The sequence below is a fragment of the Pan paniscus genome, chromosome 9 (genome assembly GCF_029289425.2).
Source record: "Pan paniscus chromosome 9, NHGRI_mPanPan1-v2.0_pri, whole genome shotgun sequence".
NCBI classification, from domain to species: Eukaryota; Metazoa; Chordata; class Mammalia; order Primates; family Hominidae; genus Pan; species Pan paniscus.
Window position 1 is genome coordinate 22,904,923 of NC_073258.2, and position 27,854 is coordinate 22,932,776.

The 27,854-nt window shown below is 47.4% G+C and overlaps 1 protein-coding gene across 2 annotated transcripts in view; it reads left to right on the plus strand.

Annotated features, from left to right (window-relative positions):
* The first annotated feature begins 1,113 nt into the window (after positions 1-1,113).
* Positions 1,114-27,854, plus strand: part of SLC6A5 (solute carrier family 6 member 5) — a 57,883-nt gene continuing 31,142 nt past the window's right edge. Inside the window, exons 1-7 of one of the 2 annotated variants that reach the window (XM_057299125.2) lie at positions 1,114-1,650; positions 4,272-4,410; positions 6,993-7,124; positions 7,465-7,638; positions 14,660-14,801; positions 17,734-17,866; positions 26,730-26,864. In XM_057299125.2, the coding sequence (XP_057155108.1) occupies positions 1,135-1,650; positions 4,272-4,410; positions 6,993-7,124; positions 7,465-7,638; positions 14,660-14,801; positions 17,734-17,866; positions 26,730-26,864 (1,371 nt within the window). In that variant the 5' untranslated portion in view covers positions 1,114-1,134. The remainder of the gene's footprint in view (positions 1,651-4,271; positions 4,411-6,992; positions 7,125-7,464; positions 7,639-14,659; positions 14,802-17,733; positions 17,867-26,729; positions 26,865-27,854) is intronic. The other variant, XM_055094237.2, reaches the window with a different exon arrangement.

The window sequence follows — 27,854 nt, forward strand, 5'->3', positions numbered from 1 at the left end:
TGCTGGCTGAAGCCGAGGTACTTAGATTTGTGCAAATTGAGGAGCTCTATTCTGCGTGTTTGTGAAAGGGGGTTAGACGAGAGGAGTGCGGTGGAGGCGAAGATAATAGGATTATTCTTACAGTGTAATAATAATTATTGGTGCTAATGTTTAGGAAGCCGTGAAAGATAACACGAGGGGAGAAAGTGGATAGAAAAACCACCGCTGGCAGTTCTTTTCATTTGAAAGTGAATTGGGAAAAAGCGAATAAAAATTAGTCATGAGTTTTGGTACTCAAGCAAGCTTAGAGTTGTGAAGGATATTAGACTCCTGTGAATAGTTACGCAAAAGAAGAAGAAGAAGAAGAAGAAGAAGAAGAAGAAGAAGAAGAAGAAGAAGAAGAAGAAGAAGAAGAAGAAAAACCTAAACAAAAGAACAAAAAGCTTTGCATATTCTTTTCCATGTCTGGGAATCTGGAAGTGAATACAAGTTGTGTAAGATAACAAACCTAGTTACTACTCTGTGAAATTTAGTTTATTATCGTTGTAGGTTTTTTTGTGGTTATTTTGATCGTGATTCTTAACCTTGTCTTTGCTACCTGGCGGGAGGAGGTGGGTTGTGGAGCGCTGGGACTCAACCAATTTGGCCTCAAGCGCTCGCAGGTGCCAGGGCATCAGCTTTGTGGCCACAGCTTGTCTATGGGGGAAAAAGGCAGTGTGCATTGTTGAATGACAAAGGAAATGGGGCGGAAAATTAAAGAATCTTTCTACAGTGGTGATGGGGATGCGGGCACCCACAGCTGTGATGTGAAATCCAAAGAGGGAGGGGAGCTCATGACTCCAGGGCTATTTCCATTCCCCCTTTACCCTTACAAAATTACATTTCTGCCTCTTTTCTTAGTTCATCCTCCACTAGGGAGGGAATATTAGCTTCTTTTTGTCATCTGGTTATTGATGAAACGGGCAAATTGAGAAATACTGATTGCAGCCTTTCTTTAAAAAAAAGTTCAGATTCCAATTTGCTTCCCCAGATATTGTGTCTGGACCTGAGTTGCGAACGTCTCCATATGTAGATACAGGTATTTTAAAAGCTGTTGTGACTTTGTTTTGCACGAACTTGACATTGTGTTTGCAGGATTGCAGTGCTCCCAAGGAAATGAATAAACTGCCGGCCAACAGCCCGGAGGCGGCGGCGGCGCAGGGCCACCCGGATGGCCCATGCGCTCCCAGGACGAGCCCGGAGCAGGAGCTTCCCGCGGCTGCCGCCCCGCCGCCGCCACGTGTGCCCAGGTCCGCTTCCACCGGCGCCCAAACTTTCCAGTCAGCGGACGCGCGAGCCTGCGAGGCTGAGCGGCCAGGAGTGGGGTCTTGCAAACTCAGTAGCCCGCGGGCGCAGGCGGCCTCTGCAGCTCTGCGAGACTTGAGAGAGGCGCAAGGCGCGCAGGCCCCCCCACCTCCTGCGAGCTCCGGACCCGGCAACGCGCTGCACTGTAAGATCCCTTCTCTGCGAGGCCCGGAGGGGGATGCGAACGTGAGTGTGGGCAAGGGCACCCTGGAGCGGAACAATACCCCTGCTGTGGGCTGGGTGAACGTGAGCCAGAGCACCGTGGTGCTGGGCACGGATGGAATCACGTCCGTGCTCCCGGGCAGCGTGGCCACCGTTGCCACCCAGGTAAGCAGGTTGCATTTGGCCCGCACAGTGTCCTGCTCTCCAGCTGCGCGAGAGAGGCCAGCCGGGCCGTGGCGGGTGCACGTATGCTGATGGGGAAACCGGTTGGCAGTGCCAGGTGGTGGATGCGGGAGGCGGCTTTGGGGCTTCGGAAGCTCGCACTGCGCTGGGGTCGGCAGTTCAGGGCGCGAGGGCTGCAGTGACCCTGCCAGAGGGGCCACGACCTGCCCCTTCCCAGCCTTGGCGGTAGCGGGAATACAGGTCCAGATCCACGAAAGAGTTGAGGAAGATAGATTCCACCCTTTTATGCAGACAGACTCCCTCTCCTGCCAATGACTGTCTTTTCTTTTCAAAAATAATTTCTTAATTAAACAAAAAGAGGGTTAAAATTCAGAACAAAGCCACGTGGTGGTGGCTGGGGATGGAGGGGTAGGAGGATAATAGTTTAAGTTTTGTAGCCTTTACACTGCCAGTTACCTTTATTACATGAGAACTCATTTGATGCGAGGTGGGTTTACCTGAGGCTACTGAAGCTTAAGTTTTGGGGCCTGTCCTTTGCCTGGGTCCTTCCAAAACCTGGTGTCTACTTTTGCCATAATTTTCTATTTTTTTCCCTAAAGTAACCTCCCTCAATTGTGTAAGCTTCAGGCCCCACCAATCTTAAACCCCTCTTGCATTTGATCCTTTACTACTTAATTAGAGGCGTGAAAAACCCACAGAGCAAATCCCAATCCTTGGGTTATGAATAAAGGCAGCTTTTGCTGGTGGCCCGCTATCTCATATAGGCTTTTGTTCTCTTCAATTTCCCTCTCGTCTCTCTCCTTCCTTCTCTGATCTCTTCTTTCTTCTGTCCTTTTTCATCAACTTCAGCTCTTCCCTTCTCACTGCCTGCCTTTCTGCTATTTCCTCTCCTTTCCTGGCCTCAGGGGCTATGCATATATCCAGCAGTGGGGCCTGGACCAAAATTTGTGCCTGTGTGAGGTTTAGGATTTATACAACCCTTCTATCCTTAGTCACTTTAGTGTTTGCACACACACACACACATACACATACACATTCACACTTATCCACAGGCCCACATAGCAGGAGCTTGTGGTGTCAGAACTAGAAATAAACATAGAATTTCCCACTTGCCTTTCCTTTCGGGGTCCACATCCGGAGTGTTTTTCTATGTATATTATCTGCCTCTGACAGCATGTATCCCACAGTGTGACCCCAGGTGGAGCAGAATATTTGTTTCACTTGTCTTGCTTAACCTCCGCACTGCGGCAGAAGGAGCTGGAACTCCCACCCTTTGCAGCCCTGGAAGGATTGAAGGGTGGGATTAGGAATGGAGGTGGTCTGTGTGTGGGAGGATTAGAGGGAGGATGTTAAAGATGTCTGGTTTCTGGAAGTACTTATTTTCAGCCCTGCCCATCTTTCTGATTGTGCCTTTCTGACATTCACCCTGGCCCTTTCTCCCTCCCTAAGACTTCTCCTGACAGCTGCTGCTGTGTCCTGCACACCCTGTAGAAAAGTATGAGACCTAGCAAGTTACTACAATAAGAGGTGAAGGGTGACTGAGAAGGTGGAAACTGTGTGGTGGCCTGAGTCCCTGGAAAGCTTTGTGCAGTGTCTAGGTGTCCTGAACATTTTCAGAGTTTATTTGGGGTGGTCTCCCCCCATTTTTCCTGCTTACTAGTGAGGCATTCCAGGACCAGGCACTGCCCCAAGAAAGCATCTTCGTGTGAGCTTGAAGAAATGAGCCTCAAAGATTCATAGACTGCTGGAGCTGGCAAGGGCTTCAGGGGACAGTCATTCTAAGCCTCTTTTACAGATGAGACACGGAGGTTCAGAGAGAGCAAGTGGCTTGCCTGGGGTTATCCAGCTGGTTAGTAGCAAAATTTAGACCAGAACTCAAGGTTGTAGATGGCTTGTCTCTTCCCATATCAACCTTTTTTGTTTGTTTGTTTTCCGTCTTGTTTCACCTTCAAATCTCCCTCCTGCCCATCTCCCTTGCATTAGTCTTGAAGGATGCCTTCTTAAATTAGTTGACCAGGCAGGTTCTGGTTTGGTCAGGAAAGTAAGGCAGGGGCTCTGGCTGGCTTCGGCATTGCAGCTCTCTTTCTGGTCTTGGCACACACTCTAAAGGAAGAAACGGCTGAGGAGGGGGTGCGGTGAAGGTTTTTTTTGTGGGAGAGGGTTAATTAGGAACCTGCTTGCTGGGAACTCCAGGCATGATGTTGGGGGAGCCTGCTTGCCAAATAAATTCTTGGTAAGGGGTTGGGGATGGAGGGACCTGCTTGCAATCACCTTACAGGTTCAAGGTTTGGGGACAGCTGCTTGCTGGTGCGCCCTGACTGTATGATCTGGGAAAGAGGGGTTTTGGGTCTGTTTAAGATGGATCTTCAGATCAGAATTGAGGACCTGCTTGCTGATTGACTCTCAGTGCAGGGTTGAGGGGTGAGGTCCCTGCTTGTAGATGCATCCTTTCTTTAGATTTGGGGTCCTGCTTGCTGATGCATCCTCGGTTGAGAAGTGGGAGCCTGCTTGCTGGGAAGGACCCCTAGCGGGGGGAGGGTGGAAGGGGCCTGCTTGTGGACCTACTCGGGGCTGTTATCGACAATGTGCTTTTCCGCCCCCAGGAGGACGAGCAAGGGGATGAGAATAAGGCCCGAGGGAACTGGTCCAGCAAACTGGACTTCATCCTGTCCATGGTGGGGTACGCAGTGGGGCTGGGCAATGTCTGGAGGTTTCCCTACCTGGCCTTCCAGAACGGGGGAGGTATGGCTTTTCCGCTCTTTCCGCCTGCGGCGGGGCGGGGCGGGCACCTGAGGGTTGGGTGGGACAGGAGCCCTCAGGCAGGGCCGCCGGGCGGGGAGGCTCAGGACAGCCTCCTCAGGCTCCAGCCCTACACCTCGTAGGCTTGAGTGCACAACCAGAGGGCGGGGGCGACCATAATCGATAGGCATTAGATCCCGGAGTATCTTATCTAGAGAGGGACACAGCGGAGGAGTGAGGACCCACAAACCCCCACTGACCCAGTTTTGGGGCCTGGGTCCTGAGCCACGTAAGCACGGGTGCTAGCGGTCAAGCGTTCAGAGAGCGGCGGCACTCCGGGCATCCAACGAGGTTAGAGCCAGCAGCTGTGCAGTCCTGGAGCCCTGATTCAGGATTATATCCTGTCTTCCTAGGGGACTCCTTAGGAGATCTAAGAGGTGAGGGGGAAGGGGTTGAGGCTGTGCTGTCAAAAACCTCTCAGAAGTGCCTGCCACCCCCGCCTTCTTCTGCTTCTTGAAGCAGAACATATTTTGATTTTAGTAAAATCTTACAGCGAAAACAGGTTTCTTTCATCTGCCCTAAATTGGGGGAAGGTGCTGCTTTTGAATGAAAGCCGTTTCAGAGGTGGGGAGGACACTAGTTAGGCTTGCATCGGCTGCTGGGCCACTATGCTCCCTTGTACCTCTTCTGTACCCACCGAGGAGGGACCTGGCACATTCACGATCCCTCTGGCCCTCCCAGCGTTTAGGTGCCGCGGGGCCGGCCGCTCTCTAGCAATAGGAATTTGAACCTAGAGCCCCGTCCCACATCTTCTCAACTGGACCGAAGGGACAAGCAATGCACTGCTTCACCCCATAGGTCAGGCAGTTTAAGGGTTTTTGTTCTTTTGTTTTTGTCTCTTGGGTCCGCTTCAGGCGGAATTTGTTGCAGCAGAACGGACAGGTGCTGCACCACCGGACGGTTAAAGCGCAAAACATAGGCCACTACTCCCGTCCTCTCCAGTTCCAAATTAGGACACTTTGACAAGTACTTATGAGGACCTCAGAGCATTTGCCATCGGGGGTGCCCTGAAAACAGACCAGGTACCGGCCACACGAATAGAGGCACCCAGATAGGTTCCCGTTTGGTTTTCCGCAGGGCGCCCTCAGGCCAGGATGCTACAACAAGGCTTCCAGCGACTAGAAGGGGAGTGGGTTATCAGGGTAGTGGATGGGGAGGGAGTTCCAGCAAAAGGAGGTTGGCCCGCGCAAGTGCCCGCGCTTTGCCCGCCCGGGATCTGCGAAGAGCGGCGGAGCAGATCTCAGGGTTCCGGAGGAGCCAGGCTCTGTGATGCGAGGCAGCCTGTTCCACACTGCGGCTCGAGGCCCCTCAGCCCTCAGTGCGGGGTGGAGGGCTCGCCGCTCCTTTTCAGGAGCAGAGGAGGACTGCACAATCCCTGTCTTGAGAGGATAAAGCAGGACCCCGGTTTTACTGCCCAGCAGCCGGTGGCTGCCCCTGGGCCTTCCTGGCTTGGAGAGCCCCGGGCAGGAAAGGCCCTGCCATCAAACAGGAAGTGCGGAGGGGCGGGAGCATGAAGAGTAGACTGGAGAAAGATCAGTTTTCCCTCCGCTGAGGCCAGTGTTCTGCGCTCGCGCATCTCCAGTACCCACCTTGACTCTGGCCCATGCAGCAGCATGTTCTGGTCAAAACCTTTTCAAAAATCATGACCATTCCCCAAGTCCCTCCCAAACAACCTCAAAGAATGTTGAAGGGAAAGAACCCTAGAGAAGTCTCAGTGACTCTATGGAGGCCTGCCAAGTACTATTGCCCTAGACGGGGCATTTTGAGGAATAAAGAGATGCAGCGCAAACAACATTAGGGGCTCACAGGCTGAATAAGACACTTACATAAAAATTATCAAGTGATCGGTGCCTGGAGAAAGGTACTGTGGGAGGACTCAGAAGGGAGACTTCTTGGAGGAGGAAGCATTTGAGTTGACCTTGAAGGATGGAAGGAACTTCTCATATGGAGAAGGGCGTTGAGAAGCGTGTGATGGGGATGGAGATGGGTTTAGGAAGAAGGATGGGTATCCCCCAATGGCTGTCTGGCAGAGCCTGCCCAACCCTGGTTGGCAGAAGGTGTTCAGGTAACTTACTGTAGAGGAGGGCTCCTGGAGTTTAGCTTAGAAGATTTTGGGTCCTGGGAGGGCTGAGGCTCTGATAAGATTTCACCAACCTGAATCCAGTAGTGAGTCAAAGGCATGGACTGGTTGAGCTCTGGGAGGGCTTCATTTTGGGAAACTGAAGTGCTATAATAAAAAAAGAAAATAATAAAACCCCATCAGCACATATCCTTAGCCATCTGCCAGTGGAGAGTTGAAATAAGGAGTGTATTTGCATGGGTACCCTTATACTTTTTGGAGGAGGGCTCTTAAATATCTGTGGGTGACTGTTGCTGAAACAGGACATCAAAGGGCTTCTTCAGGAATGGAGCTAAATTGTCCTTTAGTTCTTTGAGAGGGAGCCCAGCCCCCAACCCAGAGGGTTAAGGAGGGCAGCAGCCTGCTTTTGCCTCCTAGGGCTCTCACTCCCCACTCTCTTTCCAAGGTGCTTTCCTCATCCCTTACCTGATGATGCTGGCTCTGGCTGGATTACCCATCTTCTTCTTGGAGGTGTCGCTGGGCCAGTTTGCCAGCCAGGGGCCAGTGTCTGTGTGGAAGGCCATCCCAGCTCTACAAGGTGAGTCCAGCCTGCCGCTCAGCCTCCTGAGGCCCTTTCTTACTCTGTCCCCTCTGGCACCATGCAGCCCCAGGGAGGGAGACCTGCCTTTGTGGTTAATAGAACTAACTCTTTCCTTCCTTTATTTGATCCTTCTGAATAATGGCCCAAGATCACCTCTGGCATTGTTGAGTTCCCAGCAGAATGCCTTCATATCCCTGGTAGACATACAGTCCACTCTGCTATTAGTGCATCCATTCTGTACAAGAGAGCCTAGGCCTAGGTCCCCACCCTATGCCCAACTCTAAGAATTCCATAGCATTTAAGATGGAATGAACCCCTGGAATTTTTGCTTCTGCAGGCTGTGGCATCGCGATGCTGATCATCTCTGTCCTAATAGCCATATACTACAATGTGATTATTTGCTATACACTTTTCTACCTGTTTGCCTCCTTTGTGTCTGTACTACCCTGGGGCTCCTGCAACAACCCTTGGAATACGCCAGAATGCAAAGATAAAACCAAACTTTTATTAGGTAAGTTTGGAAATACCTGCTTTAGGTGTGTGTATTCTAAACTATCCATTTATTCAGCAAAATAATTGAACATATATTATGCATGCTAGGACCTATACTAGGTTCTGGGAACACAGAGATTACATCAAACTATCAAATATACTTAATTCTAACATAAAACTTAAGGAGCTCCTGGCCCAGAGGAAAGCTTAATCAAATTTTTGTTTGCTTATGAATAGCTGAAATCTTTGTTAAAAATGCAGGTTCACAGGCCCACAAGATAGTCTGATTTATAGATTTGGTTGGGTTCAGAAAATTTGCATTTTAACAAGTCGTTGTAGAATTTTATTTTGTTTTATAGTGTTTCTTAGACTAGCAGCATTACCTGGATGGTGGTTAGAAGCCCTGCCCTAGCCTTTCTGAATAGATTTCCATTTTAAGTAGGTTCCCAGGTGACTTATCTGCATGGTACAATTTGAAAAGTGATGGTCTAATTCCTAGAGTCCAGGAGAGCGATCCTGGGGCCAGACTTCACAAGATACTGCTCAGTGCATGAGGTGAATATGAGAGTGGACCCTTAGACCACTCTGATAAAAATGTAGTGTCTAGAAGAGGGCAAGATACTGGGGAGTCAGGGAGTGTTCCTGGAAGATGCTTCAGATGTGAAATAGATTGGGACTTGAGGCCTTGGCAGAAAGTGTCAGCTTCTTGGGTCAAGGGCAAGAGAGTGAATGTGAGGAGAAGTAGGGGCAGCTATGTCAGAAAGTCTTTCTGGTCTATACCTCTGTCACTGACTGTATGTATGTCTGGGTCAAGTAACTCTCTCTGGATCTGTTTTCCTTCTCTAAAAAACAGAAATAAAAATGTTCTTCCTCTACCTACCTTATGGGGATTGCTGTAAGGAGAAAAGAAATGAGGAGTGTGATACAGTTGCAGAAGCATATAACTCTACAAATAAAAGGTGCTAGTAGCAGTCACTTTGGAAGCTCTCGTCATTTTAAAGGGAACCTAGAAACAAGGAGTTTCTTCTTTCTGCAGTAGATCTGTTAATTCTCCTCAGCTAGGTCTGTGCTGAGACCAGCTTCCTGTGATCTCCGTATGATTGGCTCTTAGTGTTGCCCTCCAAAACCAGCTTTTTTCATGATGGAACTAGGACACTATTTAACCCTTCAAGTATATTAAGGGCAAAAATATGAATTCTTCCCTCTTGCAGACCCAGAGAGATGACATTTTTTTCTGCATTTTCTGCCATGAACATGTGTTTATTTTATAGTCTCTCTGTCTGTCTGTCTGTCTGTCTCTCTCTCTCTCTCTCTCTGTGTGTGTGTGTGTGTGTGTGTGTGTGTTTAAAGCAGGCTGAGCATGTTGACTGGATCAGGCACATGGGTGGAGGCACAAGAGACACAGAAGCCCCTGTCTCTGGCTTCCAGTCTGGCTCACCATCGCCTGGGAGACATGAAAGGCAGAGCAAAGATATGACACAGCTCAGCTCCTACTCATCTGGTACAAACCATTAAAATGATGCAAGCTCTGAGCACAAGGAGACAATGTACATTTTTCACGCTGATTGTTTCCTGCAAGTATATGACCAGGCTGAGCAGATCCTATCTCATTCTTACCCAGTGTTTTAATTTTTAATTTTTTTGTTGTTGTTGTTGAAAAGAAAAACAAGGTGTCAATCCACACTCTTTCTTTGTGCAGCCCCTCCATCTGTCATTCTCTGTGTTATCAGCACATGAGTGTGTTCTGTTCCTGGCGCCAGGCTATCCCTTGCAGGTGTATTGGTCCTTTGGAATTCTGGGGTGACTTAGAAAAGTTGATGGTGGCCTGACTTGCAGAGCCCCACTGCTCTGCTGGACAAATCAGGAGTCTAGACAACGGATATTGCCAGGCTGTTTCCCAAATGGTCATATTGAGCAAGCCTTCCTTAAGAGATGGATAAACTCTTTCCCCAGCATTTCCCACCAATTGCCTTCCAGTCTCACCTTCTCTCTCACAACCCCATAACTACCCACACCCTGTGACTGCTGGGCAAAAGGACTCATCCCAGGAGAGAGGGGCTGAATGCCTAGCTATTGTGACCTTCATGTGCAACTTGGAGCTGCCCCATGACACTCTCAGTGCTGCAAGGGACACATTCCGTGGGGATACCAGGCAACCATACCCACTCCAGCCCCAGAGGAAAGCCCTGGATCTGTGGGTGGGGAGAGGCAGCGTTTGCCACATCTTTCTGTGATGCAGGTTGTAAGAGAGGCTGCTGTCTTTAGGGTGACTCAACTCTCCAAGTATCTGTAATGGAGAATGACTAGTCTGTGCCCTGTCAAGTGAGACCAGCGGCTTTACGTGAACATAGGAGCTAGCTGGGTCACGTAAAATAGGAACAACATAAATACCATTTCTATTTCCGGAATGGCTTCATTTTCATTACAATTTTAATTAAATGATTCCTTTTCTCCCTGGTCTTTCATGTGCTTTCATTTATTAATAATTGCCCAAGTAAAGAGAATCCCATTCCACAGCTTCCAATTTAGCACGATCATTATCGCTGTTCTTTGTTCGGGGTTGCTGGGCCGCAGAGCTCTCTGATAAGATGGCCCATCATTCCCTCGCGGGTAGACCCGAAGGCGCCGGGCGCTGGGAAGCATGCTCCTGCCGCCCGGTGGTGGGAGGGGATATTGCAGGAGGCTTGGGGCTGCGGAGCGAGCGAGTGGGGAGCCTGGGAACCCTGCTGCATTGCTGCAGGAACGGTGACCTTGTGCTGCTGCGGCGGCAGTGATCTACAGACATCCAGAGACGCTCTCTAGTGAGGCTGCCTGCGTGCTTCACAATTGCAACTTGGGAATCGAGAGATTTGGTGTTTGCCCTCGTGTTAGTGATCTCTCCAGTCTTGGGTGGACGTAATGTTTGGCAGGAGGGCTAGAAATAACTTATGTGCTTATTTACAGAACAGAGATATGGAGTGTTCTTTAATTGTCTTCATTCACGTCACTGCTGGGGGAAACAAAAGCTTTCCTGGTAAATATTTGATAATGATTAGGTGGGAATCCTCCTGAAACTCTGTTATTTGATTAAAGAAGATACTTTGAATAGGAAGATATTTTTAGGCCCCGAAGTGGAGATTCTCAACCAGGGGAGATTTTGCAGGGGACATTTGGCAACGTTCAGAGACGTTTTTAGTTGTTGCAGCTGGGTGGGCTCCTGGCATTTAGTAGGTGTAGGCCAGGGATTCTGCTAAATATCCTGCAATGCACAGGACGGTCCCACAGCCAAGAATTACTAAAGCTGTCCTTGCAGGGTTAACAAGAATTCTAGACAGAAGTATTGTTATAATCAGCATTAATCAAGCTGTGCTTTTGACTCACTTCCTTGAAACCAAAAATTGAGTAACACTACGTACAGTTGCATCCCCATTGTTCCTATAGATGAGATTTCTGATGCTAGAATCATAAGGCTTTTGTTTAAGAATTGCTTAAGCAGATCCTGAATTCCAGCAAAATAGCTGATGCCAACCAGTTTAAAGACTCCTACCAGCTTTAATAGGAGCTCATGCCTGTAATCCCAGCACCTTGGGAAGCCAAGGTGGATGGATCACTTGAGGCCAGGAGTTGGAGACCATCCTGGGCAACACGGCAAAACCCTGTCTCTACTAAAAATACAAGAATTAGCTGGAAGTGTTGGCACACACCTGTAATCCCAGCTACTTTGGAGGCTGAGACATGAGAATCACTTGAACCCTGGAGGTAGAGGTTGCAGTGAGCAGAGATTGTGCCACTGCACCCTAGCCTGGGTGACACAGTGAGACTGTCTCAAAAACCAAAAAACAAACAAATGAAAAAAGGTTCCCACAGAGGAACTGAATCAGTGTGAGAATGCTTTTCTTCATCTCTCTGTCCCAGGACTTCACCCTGTACTCTTCAACCTACTCCAAAACCCTAGCTCCAAACTCTTTGAGGAGATGGATTTGAGGTTTCCTCCTATCTCCTTGTTCAGTGGCTCTTATGATTAAACCTCTTTCTCTGCTGCAACGCAGGAAACTCTATTTGCTTCCTGCGAGTATATGACCAGGCTGAGCAGATCCTATCTCATTCTTACCCAGTGGTTTATTTATTTATTTTGGTGAAAAAAAAAAAAAAACAAAGTGTCAATCCCCACTCTTTCTTTGTGCAGCCCCTCCATCTGTCATTCTCTGTGTTATCAGCACATGAACGTGTTCTGTTCCTGGGCCCAGGCTGTCCCTTGCAGGGGTATTGGTCCTTTGGAATTCTGGGGTGACTTTAAAAAGGTCCTCTTCTCTTAATTAAACCTCTTTCTCTGCTGCAACGCAGGGTCTTGGTGAAGTATTGACTCACTGTGCCTGTTGGGCAATGGACCTACTGCGGTTACTTTATCTGACCCCAAATGCCATTAGTACAGCTATTGAGAAACCCTGGTCTAAAGAACTACTGAAAGGGAAGGGATTCTTATTATTGTTTCCATTTTTACCCAACATTCTAAGAAACTCTGCGGTGTGTATGGGAAGTGGTAGGCAATTTATGGCAGGCAAGTGGCCTTACGGGAGATGATGCTGAAGACTAGAGATACTCTCTCCAGAAAAAGCTATAACAATGATGATTGAGTTACGGCTAAAATTTATTGAGTGCCAGCTGTGTGCCAGGCATTGTGGGAAGATTTTTAATTTGTGATCTCTCTTCATTTAGTCCTTATTGCAACCCTGAACAACTATGACCAGAAAATGGAGGCTTGGACAAATGGAACTCATTCAAGCTCTCAGGAGTAGTGGAACGCCTGAACTCACATTCTTGCCCACTATGCTTTTCCACAGAGAACATAAAATGGGAGTCCATGCACCAGATTAAGCCTGCTTCTTAAAATTATTTATTTATTTTAGAGAAAGGGTCTCATTCTGTTGCCCAGGTTGGAGTGCAGTGGTGCAATCACAGCTCACTGCAACCTTGAACTCCTGGGCTTAAGCAATCCTCCTCCCTCAGCCTCCTGAGTAGTTAGGACTATAGATGTGCAGTACTGCTCCTGGCTAATTTTTAAAATGTTTTGTACAGATAGGGGTCTTGTTATGTTGCCTAGGCTGGTCTTGAAGTCTTGGGCTCAAGACATCCTCCTGCCTTGGCTTCCCAAACTGTTGGGATTATAGGTGTGAGCCACCCTGCCCAGCCACTTTTTGTTATTGTTGCTCCTGGTATTTAAAGACAATTTTAACACATTCAATATTTTTAAATGGAGATATTTCATGTAAGTTTATAGATTTTCTGCATCTTTTGCCACAACATCTGGAAAAGCTTGGCACTGATTGGCTGGAGTGCTCTCTGGTTGGCCACAGTCCCCACCTCTCTCTATTATTTTCTAATTTTATGCCTTCCTCATTTGTGTAGGTGTTTGAAGTCATCCTGGCTTCTGTAGGTGTTTGAATTTATAATCCCTGCTCCCTATTCACATTGGAGTGCCTAAGTCATTGACTCCAAAGAGAGAGCTTGTTTAAATCCTCTCTTGATGTATGACCTTGGCTAGCCACTGCATCCCTCTGTGCCCCAGTTTTCCTTATCTGTAACATAGAGATAAAACAGTACCTTCTCATAGGGGGTGGTGTGAAGCTTAAATTGGTCAATGCATGCAAAGTACTTAAAACAGTGCCGTAAACGTGGTAACTGCCTTATAAGTGTAAGTTGTTGTTGTTATTGTTACTATGTGCTCCTTTGCAAAATAATGTCCTTTGGGATTAGTCCTGGTGGATTCTTTATTTAAGGTATTTGTCAGTTTATCTGTATTTTAAAGAGAGGCATTGTAAAATGGTCCGAAAGACTTCAGATTCTTCCTATTTAAAACGACAATAATAATATATACCTCCTGGGTTTTATGAGGATTTCATGAGATAATCATTAAAGTGTTCAACACAGAGCCTGACATACTAAGACTCACAGGGTTAATTTCCTTTCTCCATCCCTGCCTAGATCAGGCCTTCTCAACCTTGGTACCACCGATGTTTTGGACTAAATAATTCTTTTTTTTTTTTTTTTTTTTTTTTTAAGAGACAGGGTCTTGCTTCATCACCCAGGCTGGGAATGCAGTGGCATGATCATGTCTCACTGCAGCCTTGCATTTCTGGGCTCAAGCAATCCTCCTGCCTCAGCCTCCCAAGTATTTAGGACTACAGGTGTGTGCCATCATGCCTGGCTAAGGGACTGAACAATTCTTTGTTGTGGGGGGCTGTCCTGTGCATTGTAGGATATTTAGTATTAGCATCCCTGGCCTCTACTTATTAGACACCAGTAAGCACCAGGTCCCCAAGGTGTGACAACTAAAAATGCTTCCAGACTTGCCAAATGTTTCCTGGAGAGAAGACTCATCCCCAGTTGAGCACCAAACTGTCAGGTCCTGTCACAGGATCCCCGGTAGACGGCGTGGTGGCTGCCTCTGCTTACCCACGTGAGAGTAGAAAGTACACAGCACGTGTATCCTAGAGTACTTACTAAATGTGGTGCCAGGCAGTGGGTCCAAGGTGAACTTCTTAGAAAGCCTTCTGTAGCAGTACCCTTCAGGGGGTCTGCTTATTTTCTAATTAAATTCGTTTCAGCAATTTATTTATTTTCTGCAGAGTCATAAGGATCTGAGTTCGAATCCTGATTCTCTTCCTCATAAGCTGTGTGGCTTCAGTAGAGTTACCTACCTCTTTAAGCCTGTTTCCTTATTTTGAAAATGGAAGATTATAGTACCTCCTGCATAGGCTGTTGTGAGGATTAAATGAGATAATGCATGCAAAATACTTGCCTACCACATAGAGAGTGTTCTGTAAATGCCTTTGTCATCAGTACAAGGTGCAGTTGTGGGGACTGGGGGCTCTGATGGAGAAAACATAATTCTTTGGTTCTTTTCTTAATATATCTGGCTTTGCCCAGTTAATCCTTTCCTGAAGGTACTCTCCAATATTTGCAAATGTTTTTGGCATTTGTTTTTAAACTGCTGCAGAGAGACAAATCTCTGTTTTCTGTACAGATTTCACTGTGTTTCTATTCTGTCCTCTCCTAAACAGATTCCTGTGTTATCAGTGACCATCCCAAAATACAGATCAAGAACTCGACTTTCTGCATGACCGCTTATCCCAACTTGACAATGGTTAATTTCACCAGCCAGGCCAATAAGACATTTGTCAGTGGAAGTGAAGAGTATTTCAAGTAAGATGACTTTCTTTTTCCTTTTTTACCTTCTAAGAGAAACACAGTGAATTAATAAATATTCAATTTGCAGACCAGAGGTGTGGGTAGCCCAAGGGATGAGATCAGAGAGGAAGGTTTTCTCCCTGGTTTGGCTTCCAAGAGCAGATTGTTGTGTCTTCTGAGCCTGGAAAGCAGAGCTGGATGAATGACAGCAGTAGGAGCAGAATCAGTGCGGCTATAATTCATGATGCTGATGAAAAGCCCATTTCAAAACCTTGATCCAGTGTGATCTAAGTGGACTGTCAGTTAACCAGATTATTTTTTCTTCCATCTGCACTTGGCTTCAGGGAAGAGAGACAAAAAGAAAAGAAGTCATGTTCAAAGCTTTAGTGTAAATAAGAACAAATTCATTTTTTTTCCTTTTTTTACAGCTTTGCCTTAGTTTTGTACTTTTTAATATCAGTATTGCTAGACATTGGAGATTGAGGTTCAGGGATACTTGAAGATCCTCAGCTACCATTGGAAGATTTAGTGAAGTTCATAAAATAATTTTTTTCTTTTCTTTCTTTCCTTTTTTTTTTTTTTTGAGATGGAGTCTCGCTCTGTTGCCCAGGCTGGAGTGCAGTGGCGCGATCTCGGCTCACTGCAACCTCTGCCTCTGGGTTCAAGTTATTCTCCTGCCTCAGCCTCCCGAGTAGCTGGGACTACAGGCGCGTGCCACCATGCTCGGCTAATTTTTTGTACTTTTAGTAGAGACGGGGTTTCACCGTGTTAGCCAGGATGGCCTCGATCTCCTGACCTTGTGATCTGCTTGCCTCGGCCTCCCAAAGTGCTGGGATTACAGGCGTGAGCCACTGCACCCAGCCATGAAATTATGTCTTAAGGGAGATAAATGTAGACAGAGTTCATCATAGGGTACGTAAAGAGTGTTCTCTAGCTAAACTTTAATTCAGGGGTTGTAAATTCAAATGCACTCGGGCATGGCAGGAATATAAATGAGTAAAGTGAAAATAAATGAGATGATAGGGAGGGGTGGGGACTGTAGCAAACCAAAAAGGCTGCCTGTCGCTTGTATGGGAGGCCACTGGTGCTCAGCTCCTCTGATCACTGCCTTGTGAAAATGTGGGGCAGTGCTGCCAGAGCTTCTATTTTACAATAAAAGATGGAAATAAAGTCTGGATTTTTATGTGATCTCTCCTATTTTAAATGGCAGCAAAATAATTCAAATAGAACATGGGGATCAAATAAAATGCATAAATCAATGAGCCTCCAGTTTGTGGCTTTCACTTAGATGACAACAAATGATTGCTAATACCATGACTCTTCTCCCAATTGTCATTATTTCCTACTCCTGGTTTTCTTTCCTGTAGACTCAGGGTGTACATAGTTGTTCCCTGCAGAACAGAAGGGAGAGTTACCTAATTGATTAAATAGTCCCCTTTGACCATAACTACCATGAGGGTATTAGGGTGGGCCTTTAATTCTCCCTGAGCACTGAGCAACTGAGTCTGACCTGGTAGTATGATGAAATCTGAAAGACCGCCAAAAGTAGGTTTACAAATCATTTTCCCGTACACTTAATCCATGCAGTCAGGTGTACTAAAAAGTGATTTGCAAACCTGCTTTCGGTGGCCTTTACTCATCCTCTGGGGCCAGTCTTGATTTCTAAGAAGAAATGTCATCAGGAGTTTCTTGGGACTTGTTTGAGGTCCTACAATTGAAGCATGGAGCAGTTGAGATGGCTAAGTCATGGAATTGTTGACTATATGGTTTACCTATTTTGGGCATGGGACATGGGGAAGGTCCTTTTCCTTGCTTGGCAAATATGGTCCTCAGGGTTTTGCCGTGGAACCAAGTTTAGTTCCAGCCTTGGTCTTCCCTAGTCAACTCTGAGCCCAGGTTGTGCCAGGGTTTGGGCCTGAAAGAGGCTCTGTCTGCGCAGGGTTGGCCATCACTGTTATGAAAAGCATGTCTGTGTGTTGCCAAACAGCCTCTCAAGCTAGCCAGCTGGACCAGGAGTGGGGCTGCTGCCTACATTTCCTTCAGCAGGTCAGAATTCTCTGGGCCATCATTCCTACAGTCCTACAGAGCCTGGATGCTGGCTTGCCTTTCCTTTAGATCACAGAAAAACGTCAACCTACAAACACAGCAGTTTTACAGAGGATGTATGGCTAGATGGTTGCGGAGTAGAAAGAATTGTCTGAGTCTGTTATCAGGCACTGTCCCTGAAGCTGCCTCCTTTCCTCAGGGGTGAGGCTGCCCTGCTAGCCATTTGGCCAGGCAGGCCACGATGTCTTCATTATCTAAATGAGTTGCCAGCAGCAGCTACAGCTGACCAGTGGCCTCTTCTGTTGGCAGCTGCTCATCTGTCTTAGAATGTTTTGCTTGAGCAAGGTCTAGGCAGCCCTGCTTTTGTAATTAAGCCAACCTCAGCCTCAGGACATGCCCACACAACTTGAACTACAATCCAGGGCCACATTTTTTGTCATTTAGCATATGCAGTTTCCACTATGTACTAATTTTTAAAATTAAAATCACACAAATACTACCAGAATAAATTCTCATAAAAGAGTAGAGCAATACAGAAAACACACAAAAATCACCCTTGATGGTTCAGAGTTTCTGTTGCACTTCTCCTGGGGTTGTGCTAGTGACAATGGAACTGACAGCCTTGTCCTGAAGCCTGCCCAGGGCCATGAGCAGCCTCCCAGCACATAATCAAGAGCACAGTAAATCCAGCTGGAGTCTTTGCAGATGGCTGTGGGCAAGAGCCCAGACCAGCAAATTCCCCACAGCCTGATATGATTAGGTTCCTGATGGTGGGGTGGGTGGAGGATGCTGGGGTTTTGTGCAAGCCTCCTGGCTCTACTGGAGGCTTAAAGCCTGCTGCCTGTCACCTCCCTCTCTCCTTCTTTCTATCACTCCCCCCATCCCTCCCTCCAACTCTCAGGTACTTTGTGCTGAAGATTTCTGCAGGGATTGAATATCCTGGCGAGATCAGGTGGCCACTAGCTCTCTGCCTCTTCCTGGCTTGGGTCATTGTGTATGCATCGTTGGCTAAAGGAATCAAGACTTCAGGAAAAGTAAGCACTTGGATTTATCTCAGTAAGAGAAAGCTGTGCGACACCCAGGGGCGGTTGCTTTGGGGAGCAGGCAGAGCACTGGAAAGAGAGTCAGGAGCTGTGGATGCTAATTCTGACTCTGCCCTGGAGCAGCTGAGGGGCTGTGACTTCACTTTCATCTGCAAAATGGGGATGATAACACCTTTCTTGCAGGGCTGTTTTAAGGGTTAAATGAGACACATAGATACAGAGCTCTCAAGGGATGGTGGGGGTACTCTGATTAGGATTTCCTTCCTTTCCTCTCAGGGGCTGCCACTCATTCAGCAGAAGGAACCTCCCTGATATCATTCAGTCACTTTCCCTAAACTCTAGAATTTGTGCTGCTGGCTTTTTGCCTCTTGGTCTGGCTGCCAAGTTAGCTATTGCTTCTGCCAAGAAGCTGGCTGAAGATCAAAACTGTGTAGTAGATTCCCTCTCCTCACTCCCGGCCACCATGTTCATGGCCTTCCTTGCCTTTCTTTCAACTCTAAGTTTGACACTCTTCTACCCCATGTGCCCCTAGCACTAAAGGAAGATGGTCCTGCCCATGGAATTTTGGCTGAGCAATTACTTGGTAAGGGTCAGTTAGTGATCGCATGGCTGGGCCCTTTGGAGATGGTGAAACTCCCACCCAAGCTCAGTTCCAAGCCACAGAAAGAGAGGAGCCCGTCGAACCTCAGGCCACAGTGGGCATTGTTGTAGGGGTCACAGTAACGTTTCTTCATCTCCTTGCAGCCTTAGAAAAACCTACTGAAGGTTGGGTGCAGTGGCTCAGGCCTGTAATCCCAGCACTTTGGGAGGCTGAGGCGGGTGGATCATATGAAGCCTGGAGTTCGAGACCACCCTGGCCAACATGGTGAAACCCCGTCTCTACGAAAAATACAAAAATTAGCTGGGCATGGTGGGGGGCACCTGTAGTCCCTGCTACTTGGGAGGCTGAGGCAGGAGAATCACTCGAACCCGGGAGGCGGAGATTGCGGTGAGCTAAGATGGCATCACTGCACTTCAGAGTGACAGGGTGACAGAGTGAGACCGTGTCCCGCCCGACACACACACACACACACACACACACACACACACACACAAAGAAAAACCTACTGAAGAGTTAACCAGTTATTCTGATCACATGCAATAATATTTAATTACGCCAGGAGGTATTTGCATGTTTTAGGATGAAACAAAAATGTCTTTAAGGCTCAAGGAATGAGGATGTAATGGGGGATTCTGAGACCATAGGTTGTGGAGTTGAGACTTGGTTTGATTATCCAGGCCAAGGATTTCTGCGATTATGTTACAATCAACCAACTTCTGAAAGGTTGGGTCTCATCGGGAGGGTAGTCAGTGCCATCTTTCACCCCCAGGCATGCTTTGCATCCCCCATTAGGCACGCAATCCCAGCATCTATTAGCCACATAGACCGAACTGTCTTCTCCCTGGGGACATGGACATTTTTGATTACAGCTCTTATTAGTGCTTGCTTTTCATGTCATGTAGTTCCACAGGGACTTGAGTGGTGGATTCTGGAAGGTTTGTCAGGGTTACCTGAGGTGGGTGGTATGCCTTAAATCACAGAGTGTGGGGAGAATCAGGTCAGCTAGAGAGAACCAGCCCAGGAGTGAGGAGACCTGAGCCCTTGTCCTTGGGGACTTCTCATGGTGTTTGCTGTGTAGGTATATCTCTACTTGGGTGGTGAAACATGGCTGAGCTTCTGATTTTGCTCTTAGCTTTAATTGCTTTTTTTTTTTTTGGCCAATAAATGAAAAGCACATTTTCCTAGCTATTTTAGAAGTCCTCAGTTTCCTCATTTCTAAGGTGAGGGTAATTGGACTGGGTGATGTCTAAGGTCCTCTAATTCTAAGATTATTCTGTTGGAACACTTGCTGGGTGAGCTGGAGGTTTGGGAGCACTTCTACTCTGTGACCTCAGTTTCCCCTTCTGTAAAAAGAGAACTGGGATTCAGTGACCCCTGAGGAACCTGCTGGCTCTGAGTGAGTACCATGAGACTGGATTGATTGTTTTTCTAAGGTTACAGGGAGATGGGAAATGTTAACTTGACCCTTATGACAATACCGAGCATGGCCTGAGGTTTCCTGGACCCCTCACCTTCTGTGGCTTGGAGCTGAGCTTGGGTGGGAGTTTCATCATCTCCAAAGGGCCCAGCCAAGCAATTGCTCAGCAAGACTAGCCAAGTATATACTCAATCAAAATCCCATGGGCAAGACTGTCACTTATGGCCAGAAATGGAGACAAGCTGACCTCAACCATGATGTGAGTGGCCAGATAGGTGTCTAGTAGTATAGGCTGGAAGGTGAGACTGCAGGAGGAGAGGTGATAGGTGAGGAGGGTGAGAACAGCACCTTTTAATGATGTGAGGAAGGATGGCCTGTGGCTCCAGAGTCAGACCAATCTTAGTTCAAATCCTGGCTCTATCACTTTCTAGTTGTGTGACTCTGGACAAGCTATTTAACCTTTGAAACCCATTTCCTCATCTGTAAATAGGGGATAATAGTGCATAATACTTAGGATTGCTGTAAGGATGAAGTGAGACATGCATGCTACTACCTGGTGTATGGTCAGTTATTAACATTATCTCCTTTCATGTTCATTATTCTGAATGGCTGCTGTATTGACTGGGTATTGTGCCACTTTGACATCTCCACAGCAGTGGCTTTGTTGGGAGATTGGAAGAGAAAGAGAGCTTTGTTGAACACTGTGTGCCAGGCACTGTGCTGGCTGCTTCACATGCATTAGAAGCACATTGATTCCCATTTTGTAGAGAGAGAGAGACTGAGGCTTGTCAAAGTAGAGTGAATTGCCTGAAGTCACAGAGCTTTTAAGTGGAAGTAGTGGGATTTGAACCCAGGTCTATCTGGCTTTGAAGCCTAGACTTTTTTATTTTTATTTATATTTATTTTTTATTTTTTTATTGAGATGGAGTCTCGCTTTGTCACCCAGGCTGGAGTGCAGTGGTGCCATCTTGGCTCACTGCAACCTCCACCTCCTGGGTTCAAGTGATTGTCCTGCCTCAGACTCCTGAGGAGCTGGGATTACAGGAGCCCACCACCACGCCCAGCCAATTTTTTTGTATTTTTAGTAGAGACAGGATTTCACCGTGTTGGCCAGGCTAGTCTTGACCTCTTGATCTCAGGTGATCCCCCTACCTTAGCCTCCCAAGGTGCTAGGATTACAGGTGTGAGTTATTGTGCCCAGCTGGCCTAGACTTCTTCTAATACAAGACATTCTCTCCCAAGAAGGAGTTATTAAGAATAGATAGTAAATGAGGAATTGTGGAGTCATCATTTTCATATAGCGGGGGAAAAAATCCCCCCACAGTAAATCAGAATCTGCATTTCTACCCAGTCTCTGCTGTCTTGCTGTGTGACTTTGGGCAAGTCACAGGATATATTACAGCCTCATTGTCTTCATTTGCAAAATCAAGAGTCAGAATATTCTCTAGGATTCTTTTTATCTTATTAGTCTGTGCTCTTTTGGAATGGCATTGCAGCCAGTTCTTTCCACTGATTTAGAATCTAATTCTTGGTGATAGATTTTATAGGCTTTCTGGAATAGGAAGTTTTGAGCAGATATGTTTTTCATTTAGATCTGCCAACTTATCTCTCTGCTTCATTGAGAAAAGTTTCCAACCAGAGATCAATGATCAATTTTTATTTTAAATGAAGAATACCACCAGAAATAATGAATCACAATTTACTATCCTGCCCTGGGCTGTGCAGACATTAATCATGGAGCATTATTTGGGAGCCAAGGTGGATGCACAGCTGAAGGTGCTTTATGATGAACTCCTTTGTGATTGAAATCCCAGGAACACTGTCATTTTTATGCAAAAGAGATGTCGTCTTCCTGCAGCCAGATAAACTCAGTTCCTCTTGTTTAGGGCCTCAGGAGACAGGACTGGCAGGTTGCTTCCTCTGAGACAGGTCTTCCTATTTCACTGTTGGAGGCTGTTTTCCAGCAGCTAGAATTCCAGAGGCACAGGCGACCAGCAGGCAGCCTGAAGGTCAAATGCAGCCCACCTGCCCTCAGGGGCGCCTCTGCCTGAGAGTTGTGGCAACCAAGCAAAGCTAACCTAATTAGCTCGTACAGGCTGTTGGGCCTTTACCACCTGTTCAGGGGTCCCATGGTGAGAAGGATGCCTGGAGGTGTCAGGCCAACAGGTTCAGATGGGCGAGTCAGTGTCACTCCTGTCAAGTGTAATTCACTACTGTTCGAGTTTAACTCCTCTGACAATACAATGTGGAAACAGGTGCATTCTGAATCTCCCCTGACACAGGGGAACTAGCTGTGCAGAAACCTCCAATGCACACCTGACTCACATTTGAGGCATTCCCAGGATTTATAAACCAAACTGTTGGCCCTCTCAGTTCACCATGATCACCATCTAAAAAATGAAGGCATCACCTGGGTGAGGTGAGCCAGTGCCTAGTGTGCAAAATTGAGAGGCACTCACTCTCAGGTTCCTGAAGTGCAGGGCCGGCACCTGACAGTGAATGCCTCTGTAAATTTTGCACCCTAGATGCCTCCTGTCTCACTTGCCTCCCCCTAGTCCTGGCCCTGCCATACGCATTTCTCATCATGTGGCCCATAGAATGGCGTTCATGGAAAGAGTGGCTTTGGAATGGGGAAGCTTTGGGCTTAAGTCTTGTCTCAAGACCTTGAACGAGATATTTAATCCCTTGTGAGATGCTTAACCTGAACCTCAGTTAACTTCTCTGCAAAATGGGACAAATATACCTGGCCACAGAGGGAACTCAGGAGTGATGGTGTCTAAACAGCCTCCAACAGTGAAATGGGAACAGCTGTCTCTTAAACTCATGCCAGCCTTGGAGATTTCCTTCTAAAAGCCACCGCTGTCTGGGTCATGTCCTCTCCGTCACCTCTTCCTTCCATCCTCATTTCTCACCAGCCCCAGGTGGTCAGAGGATGGAAAGGATACTCCTTAGTTGTCTCCCATCCCATCCCCATGCTGTTTTGGGGGCAGGAAAGTCAGGCTGGTCAGGGCCTGCCCTTGTAGTATCTCATCTTCCCAGCCCCACCTGACAGCTGTGAGGCCAGCCCTGAGACGTCAGATGCCCTTGGATTTCCTAACATCCACGTGTGGAAGGGCTTCACTTCTCCTTAGACTTCAAGGGGATGGAAGGAGAGAAGCAGGTTTGGAAGAAATAGAGAGGAGCTGGCTGCTGCTCCTCCCTTCCATCCCTAGCACTGCAAGTTCTTTGAGACAAGGAGGGAGGAGAGACTGCTGTTCTGTGGTGCAGGAAAAATGTGTCCCGGTCAGCAGTGTCACAGTGGAGAGAAAAGGAGTGTAGCCCACCTCTGGCAGCTCTGAACCTGCAGCCAGGAAGAAAGAGTTTCAGGAAGAAAGAGTTTGGCCTTGAGTAATTGAGTTTAGAGACAGAAGTAACTTCCCCATTTCAGTTCATGGCAACTCCACCCTTTCAGTTGCTGAGGCCAAAACACTTGGGAGTCACCTTGACTCTTCTCTTTCTCTCACACTCCCCATGAAGTCTGGGGGCTCCTCTTGAAAATGTATCTGGCATCTGTTTCTCACCAGCTCCAGCGACAACACCCTGGCTGGAGCCATCCCCATTCTTTGTCCCTTGCCTGCTGGCTGCTGAGGCCTCCTTACTGTTAACCCTGCAATATTCTTGCTACATAGCAACTGGGTGATTCTGTGCAAATGTTAGATCCTGTTACCCCTCTTCCTGAGTCCCTGCCGTAGCCCTGTTGCCCACAGAGTGAGAGCTCTGCCTGGCCCCACCTAGTCTGCCCCTCCCTACTCCCACCTTGCCGATCTCTCCCACCTGTGCCCCCTCTCTTGCCACACTGGCCTCTTTGCTGTTCCTAGGAGCCAGGCACACTCCCTTCTTAGGGCCATGATTCCAACTGTTCCCTCCATCTGAAATGTTCTCCCAGACATCCAGTTGGCTCACCCTGACTTTCTTCCTTGACCAACTTCTCCCTGAAGCCTTCCCAACCATCCTCCCCACACCCCACTCCACTTACCCAGCTCTAATTTTTCACTTTTTCAATCCACATATCACCTTCTAATATGCCACAAATAATACTTATCACGATTATTGTTGGTTGACTCTCTCCCCAGCTAGAATGGAAGCTATTCAGGACAGAAATCTTTGCTTTGTTTACGGACAGGACCTGAACGCTTAACTGGCTGGCACATATTAGTTGCTCTAAATATATATATATAAGTATGTATATTCATTTGAACAAGTGGAATGACCCCAAGGGTTTTATATATATATATTATATATATATATATTTTTGAGACAGAGTCTCACTCTGTCACTCAGGCTGGAGTGCAGTGGTGTGATATCGGCTCACTGCAGCCTCTGCCTCCTGAGTTCAAGCAATTCACCTGCTTCAGCCTCCTGAGTAGCTGGGACTACAGGCATGCACCACCATGCCCGGTTAATTTTTGTATTTTTGTAGAGATGGGGTTTCACTATGTTGCCCAGGCTGGTCTCGATCTCCTGACCTCAAGTGACCCGCCTGCCTCAGCCTCCCAAATTGCTGGATTACAGGTGTGAGCCACCGCGCCCGGCCCCCAAGAGTTATTTCTTCATCTCAGCTCTAAACTTTCCCAAATCATCTCCCCCTGTGAGTCCTTGAATCCGTCCTCATCTCCTGAAATCTCACTCACTACCATGCTGGAGCCCCCTACCATGTACTCGAGTCTGTGCAGGCAGCGTGTGGCAGGTGCCCTGTGTCCCTCTCATGGGGGCAGGTATTCCAGTTGCCCTCAGAGGAAGGACTGCAGGTGGAAATGGAGGTGGCCCTGAACCAACAGCCGTCACCCCATGGATCCCGAGAGCCCAGAGTGGGCCTGGATGGGAGCTTAACCTCAGCCTCTCAAGTGTCTTTTAATGCACTTTTTGGAATGTAGCCTACCTGTGAGTCGAGCGCTGTCAGTGCGATTAACTTGAGGACTGGGGAGTCCTAGGCCAGACTGTGAAATGGTACTTCTGTTTCCAGTGCCCTGGGCCTGTTCCACTTTGTGTGGATTGTAAGTAACACTGTACTCTTCCAATAGCCCCATGAAGAATCTACTGTTGTTGCCACTTTGCAGGTGTGGACACTGAGGGTCAGAGACTCAGAGAGGTTAAGTTGCTGCCTCAGTGAGTGCTGGAGTCAGGATTTGGTGACACAGTTCATAAGTGCTGGAGTCAGGATTTGGACCCAGGCTCGTGGGACTGCAGAGCCTGAGCTCTCACACTGCTCCTTCTGCTTCTGCCAAATCCTGGTCCCAAGCCCTACCTTCACCTTGAGGTTTGATGGACAGGTACGGAAGGAAAGGTCCTCCTACCTACCATGTTCAACTAACCCCCAAGTTCTGCTAATGTTACCTCCCAAATGTTTCTTTCTTTCTTTCTTTCTTTTGAGATGGAGTTTTGCTCTTGTCACCCAGTCTGGAGTGCAATGGCGTGATCTCTGCTCACTGCAACCTCCGCCTCCTGGGTTCAAGTGATTTTCCTGCCTCAGCCTCCTGAATAACTGGGATTACAGGAGCCTGCCACCACACCCGGCTAATTTTTGTATTTTTAGTAGAGATGGGGTTTTGCCATATTGGCCAGGCTGGTCTTGAACTCCTGACCTCAGGTGATCTGCCCGCCTTGACCTCCCAAAGTGTTGGGATTACAGGCATAAGCCACTGCGCCCGGCCTCCCAAATGTTTCTTGACGCTGGTCCCTCCCTCTCTTCCAGCATCCAGCAGTACCCTTTTGCTGGCATTCAAGGCTTCCCGTGACGTGGTGTCCTCCAATGTCTCTAGCCCCCCACGCCCTACTCTTAGCCTCAACTTTATGCTGTGCTGATAGTCAGTGAGTAGGGCTTTGCCTCACACACCTGCCTTGCCCATGTGCTTCCTTCACCTTCCCACCTTGCCTCTCCTCCTCTAAGCTGCACTTGTCCAGTTCAGTGTCATCTCCGTGAACTTCTTAGTAGACGCCCAGGTTGGGCACAATGCCCTTCCCTGAACTTCCATAGTGCCCTCTGTGTAATTCCCTAGCTCATTATTCAGACACTGTCTTTGTGTCTTCTAGGTTAGGAGTCCCTTCATCTTTATGCAGCTGATGCCTGGCATAGTGCCCAGCTCATAGGAGGCCCTCAATAAATATTTGTTGAACTTAATGTCATTTAATGACCTGCTGTTATAAATCAGGCACCATGCTAGGTCCTATCCATGCATTAGCTCATTGAATCCTCACGATTATCTGTAAGAAAGGTGCTATTATCCTTGATTTACAGATACTGAAACTAAGATTCAGTGAGCTTAATAAATGTCTAAGGTCACACAGCTAGTCAGTGCCAGATGTACAGTTTCATTTGACCCTAAATGCGTCTAATTCTAATATCATGTTCTTCTGACCTTATGGGACTGCCTCACTTAGGTATGTGTATAAACAGGGATGGAAAGCTTAAGCTAATAGGATTCATCTTCAATGGTGGAATTTTGGTGCTCTAGCGGGCGTGGGCACAGAGCCCCCCTCCCTCCTTCTCTCTGTGGTTCCCTAAGGAGTTGTGTACTCATCAGCTGGGCTGGGTGACATCTCCCCCAGCCTTCTGGCTGTAGGCCGACTCACCCCACAGCCTTGGGTCTCTCCTAAGAGGCTTTATTTCTAGCTCTCTCTGACTCACCTTTGGTCCCAGTGCCTTCCCTGCTTCCCCAGCCCTGGCTGCATTTGGGGAGAACTACCCTGATGTGCTCTCTGTCATGCGCAGCCCCACTCTTCCCCGAGCAATGCTCCTTCTACACAGGTGCACTCTGCAGGGCTGCTTCTTCCAGCCCCTCTGCCCATGGCTTTTCTAGGTGGTGTACTTCACGGCCACGTTCCCGTATGTCGTACTCGTGATCCTCCTCATCCGAGGAGTCACCCTGCCTGGAGCTGGAGCTGGGATCTGGTACTTCATCACACCCAAGTGGGAGAAACTCACAGATGCCACGGTGGGCTTCTAATTTTATCTATAACCAGCCCTGGGGGAGTGGCCCTCTGGGAGGCTTGGGCAAAAAGGGTTAGACTTCCTCCTCCAGGGAATCCCAGTGTGTGCTTTTATAAGAGCCTGATGATCTTGGTACATTATGCACTCAGGAAATATTTAATGAGAAGTGGACAACTGAGGGTTTTTAGATTCCTGGAATAGTTGTCCTACATCTGGGGTTATAGTAGAGGCCGAAAATGAAGAATGAAATCCCCTTAATAGCTTTGGGCCAACTCACATCACTTATCTGTTGCTAATTATAGAGTGTCGGAAGGGTAGTTTTGCTGGTGGGAAAATAACAGCACTTAGTGTAAACCACAAGCGATTCTATTTTAAAAATATTTTTACCTGAACCCTTTAAGGGCTCAGACACATCTGAATACTTTTGTACACCCACACAGGGCCACCACAAGCTGAACTTTGTCTTTGCATATTCTGTACAGGCATATCTAACTCTAAAATTTCCAATTCAAAAACTACAAATGAGGGGGTGATTGTTGAAGGGGAACTGAATTTTCTCACCTTAAAGGAAAACTCTGCTTTTCCAGGGTGTGTTAAGAATGCATAGCTAGGATTGAGTTTGATTGCACAAAACAGAAAGTCTCCACTTAATAGCAGGTAGGATGTGACACTATAAAGTCTGCAGCAGCATAGAGGTTGCTTTACTGAGATTGGGGCTACAGAGTTTCAGAAATTTAATAGCAGTTGTAATCTGCAGAAATGTCAGTTAAAAAGGGTTTTGATTTTGCATCTGTTGTTATATTTTTCTGTTGTAAATTATTATTTTCTGAGAGTGTATTGACCTAAAGGAAGGACTCTCCCTTCCGTTTAGCTTTACAGGAGAGAACATATGAGCATGGTATGTAGTGTAGTTTATTGAGTTCCTCACCTTTGATAGAGGAAGTTAAAATCTCCCAGGTAATTGACTATGCCTTTGGTTTCCAGCACAAGTGAT